Source organism: Medicago truncatula, chromosome 3, assembly GCF_003473485.1.
Source record: "Medicago truncatula cultivar Jemalong A17 chromosome 3, MtrunA17r5.0-ANR, whole genome shotgun sequence".
Lineage (NCBI taxonomy): Eukaryota > Viridiplantae > Streptophyta > Magnoliopsida > Fabales > Fabaceae > Medicago > Medicago truncatula.
In genome coordinates, this window is record NC_053044.1 from 41,979,024 (window position 1) to 41,993,160 (window position 14,137).

Below are 14,137 nucleotides of genomic sequence, written 5' to 3' on the forward strand. Positions count from 1 at the left end.
TGACTCATAAGTTTAATGTTTTAAAGTTTGAAAACTGTTCATTAATTTAATTCAGCTTGAGTTAATTTACGTTCGACATTTTTCGACATGAGTTAACTCACGTTAGCATTTTTCAATTTATTTTTTAAAAAATGTGCCACATAATCTTTGGCGAAATCAAAATTTGAGAAGGTCCCAATTTTGTAAGGGGTTGAAAGATATGGTGCTAAAAGTGATTTTTTTTTAAATAGGGGACCAAAATCGTTATTTTTTTAAAATTGGAGTGTAAAAAATGAATTTTAGCCTATTATTTAATTATTATTAATACTATTATATTCTATTCTATACTTTGAATTTAATTATAAATTTGCTAATCATTTTAGTAATGCAAGCTTATTAGTATACATTAATTGTTCATATAGTAAATGTATTATTATAATATAAAACTGATATATGACATAATATAGTCAAATTATCTAAAAAAACTATGTCAAATATGAAAAAAGAGTTTAAGTTCATTAAGTTCATTAATCAATTTAAACATAAATCATATACTTTATTTTAAGATATTCATATGAAATAAATGTTTAAATAAATTAACCGACCATATTAGTTTTCAAAATGTTAGAGTCAAGCATAAAAAATAAGTTTGAGATAGACTTCATATCAATTTTAAAAGGTCCGACCTTGCCAATTCTCACCCTAATCCCCATCCATCCCCACCCGACCCCATCAATTTGGATATTCAACTCCAAAATTCCCTTAAAACCAATTGCTTAAAAAATAATCTCTCACATTGCATCCTCACTTTGTCATTGTCATTGTCATTGAACCTTCTCACTCTCACTCGTTGCCCTGCCAATTTCTCTTATTCCCATATCCATCATTTGACAAAATCAAACCACCTTCATCCCCTTCCCTTACCTTTCAAGCTAACAAGTAAATTCCCCAGTCCCTATACCAACCCAAAAAATATCATAACATGCCACACAAACACAACAACACAACCACATTACATTAACAAACAAAAAAAAAATGAAGAACCGTTATTATTATCCTCTCCAACAAAGAAAACTATTCATAGGATTAACAACAATTGGATTAATAGTAGCTGCATTGTTCATAGCCACAGCGATCACAACCTTCGGTACATCCTCATCACTACATTGTCCAATCTCCTCCTCGATCCGAGCCCGATCAAACGAGGACAACAATCCCTCACCGATCCAACTAAGAGCCATTCTTCACTACGCCACATCACGTGTTGTTCCTCAACAATCGGTCTCAGAGATCAAGATCAGTTTCGATGTCTTAAAAACCTACGATCGACCATGCAACTTTCTTGTCTTCGGACTTGGCCATGATTCTCTCATGTGGGCTTCGTTTAACCCAGGTGGCAACACATTATTCCTTGAAGAAGATCCTAAATGGGTTCAAACCGTTCTTAAAGATGCACCGGGCCTTCGAGCCCATACCGTTCGTTATCGAACCCAGCTTCGTGAAGCCAGCAAACTCATCTCCTCCTACCGCAAGGAACCTATGTGTTCACCTTCTAAAGCTTTTCTACGTGGAAACAAAGCATGCAAGCTTGCGCTTGAGAATTTACCCGATGAGGTTTACGATACGGAGTGGGATCTTATTATGATCGATGCGCCGAAAGGGTATTTCGCGGAGGCGCCGGGGAGAATGGCGGCGGTGTTTTCAGCTGCTGTTATGGCGAGGAATAGGAAGGGATCTGGTGTGACGCATGTGTTTTTGCATGATGTGGATCGTAGGGTTGAGAAACTTTATGCTGATGAGTTTCTTTGTAAGAAGAATTTGGTTAAAGGTGTTGGAAGGCTTTGGCATTTTCAGATAGCACCGTTTAATGGCACTGATTCTCCTCGTTTCTGTTAAACTTGTTGTGATCGTTGTCACTGTTCATCATTATTTTTTTGTTGTTTTTTGTTTCACACATAATGCCACGGATAGGAACAGAGTAACATGTGTAACAGAGTTACGTTATATTTCTTTATTGGTTGATATTCCATAAGAACGTTACATTTTTTGTATCATTACAATACTATAGTATGTTAACTTGTGTATTATTACGTTATTCCAAAATTTGGCGACAAAGGGAATCACCGACTTATGGAGGATTGTAGATGGTGACATGTCACTGCACCTTCCTTTTACCGACAGGAATGGGCACATGCGAATAATCTATTTTCCTTTTCTATTTAAGGTTTCGATGTTGCTGGGAAACTAAGAAAGGTATGTAGTACAATTTTTTTATTTTTTTTTGGTAAAGGTATGTAGTACAAATTAACACTCACTCTATTTTTTGGGTAAACATATATTTTCAATTAGGTATCACTTTGTTAGTGTCTGTTTGGTACTTTGTTAGCGTACTAGTGGCACATTATAATAAATTATTTTTTTAGGTTTATTTTAAGTTTATCTTCAACTAAGGGATTATTTAATAAATGTAACAAATTTATAAAAAGACTAATAAAACTTTCAATTATAAGTCATTTAAAATAATCTTTTGTGGACCATATATGGCCATGATGTAATCTACCTCGTACAACAATACATGGTTTTTTCCGTTCAATTATTAAAACAAAAGAGAAAGAGCAACAGTGATTTTATTTTTTTAACCTCATTTGAAATTAATTTCTAAAAAAATTTAGATTATTCAATTTTATTTTATTTAAATTAAGATATTGTGAAATTTTTTCATCGTTTCAAAATAAATGTCACTTTAACAAAATCATTTTGTTTCAAAACGGATGTCATTTTCAATTTTAAATGTGATATTTGTTATGAACAAAATTTATACTTTACCGAAAGAAAATAAAGGAACTGGCATGGGTGGTGGATCAATGGAAGGTATGTTTCATGTATGGAGATTGAAGCCGAAATTGTAGGTGGAGATGATGATGAAGGGTTGGGGGGAGATGAGGTGTACGTGTAAACACTCCGAGATGTATAAGTCAATATAAGTTTGAGGTGGACGAGAGAAGTTAGAAACAAGACATATATTGTGAGATCCTGAAGAGTTGTTTATATAGACTTCGAAAAAGAGTCCTTGTGTAGTAATGGGAAATGCGCAGACTATGTCCCTTAATGCCGAGCTCGGATAGCTGTTACAAGCCGTCGGACGAGTCGGTGAGGATCCAAGGTTTGAAAGAAGGTTCTTGATTTGAGGTGATTAGAAGAACGACGTTAGACTAGCTTGAGTCATCATGAAGTGAATAATAGAGGATTGGTAGGGGACAGGGATATTTATTTGGAAGACGGGATGGAAGTCTCTTCGAAAGCTTCAATAAGACAACTTCAACAAGAAGAACAATTTAATTACAATTTTGATGTTTTAGTTTGAGTTATGTGCCGTTTTAATCCCTTTATGCTTTTTTTGAGCTCTTTAATTGTTACAATTTAGTTCCTTCAAAAAAACATAGAAAAAACTAGAAAAAAAGAGTACTACTAATCAAACAAATGTTGCTGGTTGAAGATGCCAATCGTAGCAGAAGAGTAAAGTAAGATGTTTCAACTAAAAGTTGGAACACACCCTTCACCTCAGGATTTTCTTAATGCCCTTCATTTTTCGTGTCGTCAACAGAAAAGATAGATCACCAAAACAAGAGAATATCATATTTTTTTCAATATAAATATATAAAACATAACTATGGTTTAAAACATTATCCTCTATTTCCGCAAAAAAAAAAAAAAAAATACCCTTTAGGCTTAATTACACTTTTGGTCCTACCATTTTGACCAACTCAGGAAAATGGTCCTATCTTTTTTAAATCGAACAAAATCGTCCTTAAACTATATGTTTTTTGCAGTTTCAGTCCTATCTCCCTATTTCCAACTCCAAAAACGCACATAAATGACAGTTTTAGTTCAACCATGAAATAAACAAAGAATAAAACATGTGGGTACAAGAAATCTACTTTATTCAGCACACTAACCTAATTTCCGAGACATGTTACATACATGAAACATGTCTTAGAAATTAGGATTTTTCTTGGCTTGTGTGCTGAACAAAGTAAATTTCTTGTACCCACATTATTTATTCCTTGTTTATTTCATGGTTGAACATATGTGGTTGGACTAAAACTGTAATTTATGTGCGTTTCTGGAGTTGGAAATAGGGAGATAGGACTAAAACTGCAAAAAACATATAGTTTAGGGACGATTTTATTCGATTTAAAAGAGATCGGACTAATTTCGTAAGTTGGTCAAAATGCACGGACCAAAAGTATAATTAAGCCTACCCTTTATTACTTAGTGAAGAAAAGTAAGTGTGTCATGCACACTGCTAACGTCTACATAAGGGATCAAGGTAGCGTGTATCAGTCTTTTTCCTATTGTTTGGTACATTCAACAACGACATTAATGAGTGGATTTTTCACTTAAACCCAATCTGTTGTGTCAAAGAAAAAACAAACCAATCTGCAATTAAGAGAATGAAACAGGATATCTACGGCTCAGTGATTCATGGATTTTCAATTACATTTACATGCACTATAAAATAATAATGTCTATAATCATAAAATAATTATTGGAAACAAGTCATACTAAGTTAAGTTACATCTTCATAAAATACAGAAGAGATCCAATTTGCACTGAATTATAACGATATCGTGGATTAATCAAAGAACAAAATCAGCCTAACCACTAGAAAGCAGGCATGTCAATATATCAATTGGAAACACCACATCCTATACACAATCTAACATACTATAAAAAGTATTTCATCCTGTCATCCCTCCTCATAGCATTATATACAGCTTGGACCTGAAAATACAACGAAATTCAATATCAAGGTACATTCACCCAGGATCATTTGCATAGACACAATTTACACTATATAACATTCATAATTTCATGTTCATTTTAAGAATAAATCCATGATTAGAAAAAACAGAAAACGTAGAAGAGGATATTTAGAGAGAGGAAAAGACAAAAATCGAACAAGGCAGAAATACCTGTTCGCTGGAAACAACTTGGACTGGCCCAATGTTTACAGACACATATTTACCCCTTGCTGATACCTTGTGCTTCACACTCCCCTGTAAGCAATATGTTAACATTATTGAAAGATGAACATCAACCACCAAATGTACGCGTAGATGTAACATATTAATGAGAACTGTTCATGTAATATTTCACACTTTTCCTATAACAAATCACAGTGCATGGTAAAAATTATACTTCAAAACACATCAAATTTTCAACTCTACATATCCTTATTGTGTTCATGTTCTTTTACGGAGCAATTAAATTTTATCATCACCCACCAGGACTAAGTTACGAATTTTAATGTTTGACCACCTTGACAACTGTCATGATACGTACTCTTCTGCACAAAGCAGGTAAAAAGCACATTCCTGTTGGTCATTCGGTGCAAAATTCCAAACATGGGACTCAGTCAAAGGAAACTGAAATACAATTAAAGGCTAGCCTAAAATTTTCTTATTTTGGGACAAGAGATCATCAATTGTCATCCAAACTTTAAGAACAAGAAATTTTAATCCTGTCACAAATAACAAGCAAACACTTCTAAGTACTAACTTTTGACTGATGTTGGCTTACTAGTTTATTCTTTACATCAATAAGTCTCTTTTCCTATCAATGTGTGTACGAGGCTACGAGCATGCGTATGCGGGCATGTACAGGAGTGCATGCATGTAACAGAGATAAGCCATATAATTTTCAGGGACTTCACGGAATTAGTAGGCACACTGGCCTGACATCGGATTGGATGCACTGGAGAAGCAAAAGATGAGGTTAGAACCAGCTCCACTGGCTAGAGGGACATGGACTCTTCTGACGACTAAGGAGTCTTCTGTACAACTAGCTGCTGCGATCAATGTCTCATCTCTTAAAAGGTCTAACTTGGGGATGGGAGAAGGCTAAAGACTGTTCGGAGAGTCCAGGGCGGTCCGACTTCGGTTGCCGGTGCGTGTAGGTAGGAGTACATTATGGAAGGACCAGTCATCCGGGCAAACCAAACCTCCTCCCCTAGTCTTTTTATAGGGACATTGCAAAATTATCCACAGACTTTGCCGCATCCCTTAAATATGGATACAATAAACAAAATATATGCATATACTTTCATAAGCAACTTCTAGAAGGGATTTTGGAAACCATTTACAGCTCATATTGGTAACCATGAGTAGCTGCTTAAAAGTCTTTCATAGTGTGAAATCCTATGATCAGCGTCTTTCATAATGCAGGGTCCTGAGTCGTGATTACTAGTCCCCATTGTCCCATTTAGACTACTGTTAATTCAATAGCTCTTTTCCGAGATACATTCTATGTTTTTAACCTCAATGATAATATGTAAACCTGACGGTAGCTGGACATAGTTGGTAGTTTGGTATTAATAATTTAATACAATTCTTGGCAACAACTCAGCCACCTTATAAGTTATAAGCCAAAAATATTTAGCAGATACAATACAATGATAAAAATGCAATCTTAGAACCACCACGGCAGCTAAACTACGCAGATCAAATTGCAGCCTACACTGGACTTCTAAAGTCAGCTGTAAAGACATTGACTAGTTACATATATTATGTAATAGAGTATTAGACATATCATACACTGTCAATATTCATCGCAAATAGTTATTTTTATTTAACAAGTCAAGCAAACAAACTATGTTATCCACCAATAAGCATCACATCAATGTCTAAACGCAGCCAAGTTATACGACATGTAATATTGAAGAAAAACTAGACACAAAATTAACCTTACAGTAATGACAACAAGTAAACAAAACCTTTATAAAAATAATATTTGGTATGCACATGTTACATGTTTTATTGTAATTAGTACAAATAATACAAATCATATTTCTCTAGTATAAAAAGAAGTTGTTGCAGAGAGAACATTACTACATAAATCAACAACCCCGCCCCAAATAAATAGGTCCAAATTTCTGAAAAAGTATTGATATGCTTCAGAAAAATGGTGCTGATATATAAAACATACCTGGGGAATTGGCTGTTGGATTACAGATTCAACAGCAACAACCATAGCTTGCACGAAGTCATCCCCACCAGTTCCTATTGCAGTGAAGCCCCTAACAGTTGGATATGTATTCACCTATGTAACACAAAACACAGGTACTATTTATTTTGATGATAAAAAGACACAAATGTGTTAAGTGTGACACAAGTGTTAAAAACAGAAGCATATACAAACATAAAGCTAAAAAAACAAAACAAAGACATAATGAATGAACACCTTTTTGTCCAAAGCAACCCATTCATTAGTAGAATCATCCGTTACAGTTCCTCCAATAACCATATTCGTAGTTTGTCCAATCCTTCCTTCTGTCTTAGATACCTCTGCAAACCATTAACCAATCAAACACAACATTATTAACATTTATTTGAAGCTCTTTTTAAAATTAATTAAATTAAATTAAATCAAATCAAATGGGAATATGGAATTACCTGAAATGGCCTTCAACACAGCTTCTTGAGGAGGACCTTGATCGTCATGAAAAGACGACGACGGTGTATCGTTACGAGAGCAACGGAGAACTCCATTACCACGATGAAATGGACGAGCCTTAATAGTTCTGCAGCGAAATCCTCCTCTCTTATTCGGTTTCAAATTAAAAAGTAAGGGTTTGAATTGGAATTGGAATTGGAATTGAAATTGCAATGGTTCCACAATCATGGCTGAACGAAGCATGCTCCTGCACGCCATTGTTTTTTCCTGTCTTTTTCTCTCTTCTCTTCTTCCGTTTGTACTCTCTCAAAACACAGATTTTTCGATAAGGAACAAATTGAAATGTCACTAATGCCCTTGCCTTTTAGTATTGTTCTAAGGCTTTTATTGGCTTTTGAACTCCAACTCATCATTATTTTTTTTTTCAATTTTAAATATATTTTTATTTTTTTTTCTTTGCGTCTGTAACCCTAATTTCGGTTCGGGTTAATTTTCCGATGTACGGATCGGAGAATAACCGGGAAGATTCGGAGCCAACGGCTTTCAGAAGAGCAGAGAAGAACTACAAGCTCTACTACGATAATAACAATGCTCCATCCAAGAAGAAAAAGTATTATATTTTATTTAATTTCCTCTGAATGTAGTTAAGGTTGACTTTGTTGTTCGTATCAGCTCCTAATTGCAATTTTGTTTGCTCACAGGAATAAACAACCCATACCGGTGGACTTAACGGAGGTACTTGACTTCAGATCAATTCTCGAATGTCATCACCGTAACAGTGAGCTTCCCAATGGTGTTATCGTTCTTCAGGATAAGTTCAGTTCTCCAGTGTTCAATTTGCAAAATCGCCCTGGTAATTCTCTCTTTCTTTTGCAATGTGTGGTTTACATGTTCAAAATTCATGCTTGAAATTAATTATAGATAATCTGATCGGAAACTTGCAAGTCACAAGTACATTTTTAACTAACTGAAATAAGTAAACTAAATTAAGAAAGCATTAGTACTTGTAAAAAGGTGAAGTACCCGCACCTGTGGTTGTACTCTCTGTTTTGTTTTCTCATTTTTCCGTTTTGAGTTTTTAAACTTTTATTGTGAAATTTTATCTACCTATCGGTACGACGGTACCTTCATTTTTTTGAAACGATGTATCTCATACCCGGAGTCGTATCCGGTAGCGTACTAGTACCGTTGCTTTGAGGGAAATGGTTTATGTTTGGATAGTTTCATACGAAAGTAAGTTGAACAAGAAATTGGAGTGTAAAAATCATGTTTGGAGGCAAATACCGCAAATTAGCTTTAAATTATAATCAATTCTAATTAAAACCCCATACATGCCAAAATTAATTGTAAGTTTTTAGAATCATTTTTGGCTCTTCCAAAAGTGAGTCCAAACATGCACTAACTCAATGCTTATTGTGCAGGCTTTTATTTTATCCCTGGGGCATTAAGCATAGAGAAACAATGTGATTTGATTAAGGAGAGTTTGACTGATTTTCCGCAGCCACCTAACAGAACAAATCACAATGCTATATATGGCCCTATACAAGATTTATTTGTTGCGGCTAACGAAGGGAAAGTTTTGGTTGAAGAGAAATCTCTAGTTACTTCGAATGAACCCAATACTGATTTGAGTTGTAGGGACGGTGAGAAATGGAAGTTTACCACGGAAAAAGAAGCATCCTTGAGAAAATGCAGATCCGTTTCTGGTTCTTCTTTGCTGCGAAAGTTACGGTGGAGCACCCTAGGTCTACAGTTTGACTGGTCTAACGTGAGTTATGATTAACCCGTTAAATGTTCTTCTGCTGCATTTGGATTTAAATTTTTAGTTATATTATTATATCCTTATTTTGTTTGCAATAGAATAGCATCATATGAGTCCCTGTGAGCATAGCTTGGTTGGTATATCAGTCCCTGTGAACATAACTCTGCTGGTTGGGACATTGCATTATATATGCAGGATTCCCCACTTATTCACCTCAAAGGTGAAATTCTAGCCACTAGGCTAGTTGATCAAAAAAAGAAAGAATTTCATCATATCTACTGATGTATACCATTACATTTTTGCTTTGGAGAATAATAATTGGTTACTTGATTCACAATATTCTACTGCTTAGCACACATCCTTTTTTGGCTAGAGAGGAACCCTCTTTTAGGTGTGACTGAGATGCAAGAAAATTGCTTTTATAAACTTGCACCACAATTCAAGTATCTCAATATCCTTGTAGCACTTGCTTGAACAACAAATTTCTGAGGCAGATGATTCAGCATTGTTATTTATAGATTGCTTTAGTATGCCTTAAATTTTGTTGCTAAGATGTCAAATTAATTTATTTTTTTTGGGAATGGTTATTGATATTTAAAGTTGCATCACCTTGATGTGCTTGTTGTTGGTTTTGGGAAATCTCTCAATGATTGTGTTTATGTACAGCGAAACTATAATGTGTCACTCCAACATAACAAAATCCCTGAAGCACTCTGCGAGCTCGCCAAACAATTGGCAAAACCTGCAATGCCTGCTGGTGTTGAATTCCATCCTGAAGCTGCAATAGTAAATTATTTTGCATCAGGTTTGCTCAAAGATATTTTTTTGTGTGTGTGAATTTTGTTGTGTGATTATTCTACATGTCCTCTTTTCACTCCATTTTTAGTTTAATTTCGATACATGTTAGGGTTTCGGATGTTTTAAACTTTGGTAAAACTAATGTTGAAAGAAATTGAATTGTGTTTTTAGAATGATTTTAAAAGCAAGTTTTGAAGAACCTATTTTGCTTGACTGTTGATATAATTACTTTTGTAGTATTAACGCCTTTGTGTCCCACTATCAACATAAAAATTGTACTCAATTTTGTAAAAAAAGTTCTCCAATCATGTATGTTATCCAAACAAGCACTAGTAGTAGCAAGCGATATCTCCTTCTGTAAAAAAATACCTGTACATATTAGTGGATTTTTTAACACACAACACCATACAGTTCAGTGATTTACCTCTCACTTTGATGTATATATTAATATTATTGCAGGGGACACACTAGGTGGCCACCTTGATGATATGGAAGCAGATTGGAGTAAGCCCATAGTTAGTTTAAGGTATTATGCTTATATCTTTTGACTATCTCGTTTTTTGGTTTCTAGATACAAACATATAGAGTGAAAGATTTAACATGTACTAGGATTATGAATCCTTATTCGTTTCTTGTCCTCATCGCCTCAGCTTGGGCTGTAAAGCTATTTTTCTTCTGGGAGGAAAATCTAGAGAGGATGCTCCCCTTGCAATGTTTCTTCGAAGTGGTGATGTTGTACTCATGGCTGGAGAAGCAAGAGAATGCTTTCATGGTAAATATTATACCCTAGAAAGATATACGTTGTAAACATCCATTCCTATGTATTGAATTTGAATCTTAAGCGAAACAATCTCATTCTGATTCCATGGTAATATCTCCTTCATGTTATGGTGTATTTAGAATTTTATATTAAATCAAATCATTTTAATACCAAAAACTATTTGATGAAACTAGATTTTTTCTCTTTGATGTTTCACCTTAATTTTTATCAATACTTTCTCCAATTAAACGTTGAGTATAATAGGATATTTCTAAATAATATTCATTAATTTTTTTTACTTAATAATCATTAAATATTTAATGTTTTTTATTTCTATATTTTATACTTAATTTCTTTAGTACTGTTCAAATAATTTTTATCAATCAAAATATTATTTTTCATTTGATTTTTTTTTTTTTTTTGTTCAAGAAATAACCATAACTATGTCTATGATTTGTTCCTGTAGTAGTCTCTAAGGCACACCTTGTGCTCTAGGGACTGCTTTGTTATATAATTCCATTTTGGCTTGTTCAAAAAAACTATGTCTATGACTTAACTATTTGTTACATGGATACTATCTAGTTAAATCATAGGGACTTGTATGATTAATTGAGTTATGTCACCAGGATGAGGATTATCAATTGGAATTCACATATAATTTAAGATTGAGTTTTTAAGAAAGTGGTTACGGAGGTTAGAAACAGATAGTTGTGATTGTAGGTATGGTATGAGGTATTGAAATATAAGTACGGCAGTGGGGGGTCAATATTGGGTGATTGTGGGTATGGTATGAGGTATTGAAATATAAGTACGGCAGCGGGGGGTCAATATTGGGTGAGAAGGTTAGGGTGTGTTCTTCTTGGGGAAAAAATGTGAAGTAACGTGGATAAAAGGGTGTGTTCTTCATGAGGAAAAGCTGAAAGATCACTTTGGTCTGCTGTTTATTCTGTCAAATGACAAGGCAGCAATGGTGGCAGATATAAAACAATAAAAATAAGGTGCCTGTAAGTGGAATTGGAGAAGACGACTTTACTTGTGGGACGAAAAACTGTTGCATGAAATGCAGTATTAGGACAATGTTCTGGAAGTGGGTCATACAGACCAGGAGGGTTGTAGTAGATACCTATCAAATAGTATGGCTTAAGGCTATACCATTGAAGGTGTCTTTCTTTGTGTGGAGGTTGATTCAAGATAAATTCCAACAAAATAAAATCTTTTAAGAAGGGGGATTATTGGACCAGATGTATGCCAGTGAGTTTGGGCCGTGGAACACTTGTTCTTTTAATGTTCGGTTTCTTCGAGGGTATGGAATGAGTTATTGAGGTGGATTGTATGGTAACTCTGTTGCATAATGAAACTATTGAAAACTTTCAGCACATTGGTGGTTTGATTGTTACTGGTAGTGGCAGAGTATTTGAAGATTGATTTGTTACAAGTTTACAATATGATATGCGTGTGTTTGGGCGATGTGGAAAGCAATATGGCTGTTTTCCAATGTCTGACTGTTTGTTTGAGAGTATTACGGAGCAGGCACAAATGATGGCTTGGACCGGAAGATTATTGAAGATAAGATATGTATAGATAAATATGTATGAATGCTTGTTTTGGTGTCTAGATAAATATGTATGAATGCTATTATTGCAGAAAAATCGTGGTTCGGAAGCGAAAAGTTGGAATGCTATTGTTACTACCTCTTTTGTCAGTGGCACCATTTGTTGCAGAGCTATAATGCTGCTAGGAATTGTGTTGCAATCAAAATGTTATGGTGTGGATTGGTTTTAGTGTATGTTAATGGGGTATTGTTAAGAGTGGGAGTGTGGAAAGATTAGGAGGTGACTTTCTAGTTGCTAGTAACTTGGGTTGAAGTATAGGGCTGCTGGAAAATAGTTGCTCCACAGAAACATTCTTATCTTAGTTACAAGGATATGCACTTGCCTTTGCTGTTGATCTTGTTGTCAATGTCACTATGCAGTGTTTGCATTTTTTGTTAACATTTTTTTCCCAACCTTAGCATGGCCTCTGCTTTGTGTTATTGTCGTTCGATAAATCTTTTTGCCTTTAAAAAAAGTGTCTTATGTTGATTTGTTTAGCTTCAAAATTCTGTTTTAACATTGGAAATCGGTCTTATACATGTTGCAGGTGTTCCTCGGATCTTTGCTGATAAAGAAAATGCTGAAATAGACCATCTTGAGACACAGTTGACACATGAAGATGATATTTGTTTCCTAAAATATATTCAAACTTCAAGAATCAACATCAATATCAGACAAGTTTTTTGAGTAGTGTTTTCCTCTTTCAAAGTGAAATTTTGTTAGATATATCATTTCTGTTTTCTTCTAGCACACCTCACGGTAACATCTGCTTATAGCTATGTTTGTTTTGTGGCGGGGTTTGCAATTTGTATAAGCAATTCAAAGTAACAACTTATTGACATCTTGAAGATGATGTCTATCTCCTCTAAAACATGAATACCAAAATAAGACTCAACAATGTGAGAACTTTGCTTACGCATGGCACCTTTCTCTGTAGCCATGAGCTGAGCAAGAAATGTGCATACAGACAGATGGCTAGATTAATACTAGCAGTAGTCATAATCTTTATCCGCACACATTGCTCATGTAACATGTTATGCCGTGTCGGCAAGTAGTTCGTGATTTTAGACAAACAGTGCTTGAAATTCTGATAAATTTGTCTGTCGTATGGGATAGACAAAATAAACGGTCCCAGTATTATTTATCTGTCACATGGAACTTTCTTCCCTGCTTGAACCGTCTAAATATTGGACCAAGTGGCGGAAAAATCTTCCACATGAATCTCGAAATCAAATTACCTCTTGCTTACATTTTTCACTCATTAAAAAACTAAACTAATTAAACAACGAATGATTTTTGAAAATTCACTTCTTATTTTAATTAAGAAAAAATATCACATGCAAAATTAATTTTGGTTCCCAAATAATTATTAAAAATAAAACCTCAATTTTAATGACATGCTTCCATATAATAATTTATTTATTTATTTATAATTGACAATTACGATCTAAAATATTCCGTTATTATTACGCATTATTTTAGGAGTTATTTTTACATATAGTAAGATACACATATTATCTGCTTTAGCTTAACTAAGGTCTTGGACTCGATGAATCTAGCTTTTTAAACTATTTTTTTAGTATACGTTAAAAAATACATCATAGTCTTTAAATCAATATTAAAAGAGTGTTTGACATCTTTTTTAATTTCTTTTTCTTTTTTAAAGTTTTCTAGTGAGAGAAACTTCAACTTCTCTCTAAACTTTCTTTCTCCTTCGTTCATTGAGGAGTGGTGGTTTTAGGTCATTTTTTGACCTAGAATCATTCCTCTATATTTTTTTCCCTTTTCCTT

General features: G+C 34.3%; 3 protein-coding genes across 3 annotated transcripts; 2 read left to right on the top strand and 1 right to left on the bottom strand.

Annotated features, from left to right (window-relative positions):
• The first annotated feature begins 730 nt into the window (after positions 1-730).
• On the top strand, positions 731-2,327 carry LOC11441060 (probable methyltransferase At1g27930). The gene has a single exon (XM_003601728.4). It carries the CDS (start codon positions 1,015-1,017, stop codon positions 1,873-1,875), a length of 861 nt encoding a protein of 286 aa, XP_003601776.1. The 5' UTR covers positions 731-1,014; the 3' UTR covers positions 1,876-2,327.
• A 2,154-nt stretch (positions 2,328-4,481) lies between these two features.
• LOC11438520 (uncharacterized) lies at positions 4,482-7,710 on the bottom strand. Its single transcript, XM_003601729.4, has 5 exons — positions 7,434-7,710; positions 7,222-7,325; positions 6,967-7,080; positions 4,956-5,039; positions 4,482-4,764 (listed from the first exon to the last, which is right to left on the bottom strand). The coding sequence occupies exons 1-5, from the start codon at positions 7,690-7,692 to the stop codon at positions 4,708-4,710; spliced, it is 618 nt and encodes a 205-aa protein (XP_003601777.1). The 5' UTR covers positions 7,693-7,710; the 3' UTR covers positions 4,482-4,707.
• Positions 7,711-7,828: 118 nt separating this feature from the next.
• On the top strand, positions 7,829-13,472 carry LOC11438953 (alpha-ketoglutarate-dependent dioxygenase alkB). The gene is made up of 7 exons (XM_003601731.4): positions 7,829-8,044; positions 8,136-8,287; positions 8,856-9,202; positions 9,863-10,001; positions 10,454-10,520; positions 10,645-10,766; positions 12,894-13,472. The coding sequence occupies exons 1-7, from the start codon at positions 7,932-7,934 to the stop codon at positions 13,031-13,033; spliced, it is 1,080 nt and encodes a 359-aa protein (XP_003601779.1). The 5' UTR covers positions 7,829-7,931; the 3' UTR covers positions 13,034-13,472.
• The last annotated feature ends 665 nt before the right edge of the window (positions 13,473-14,137 follow it).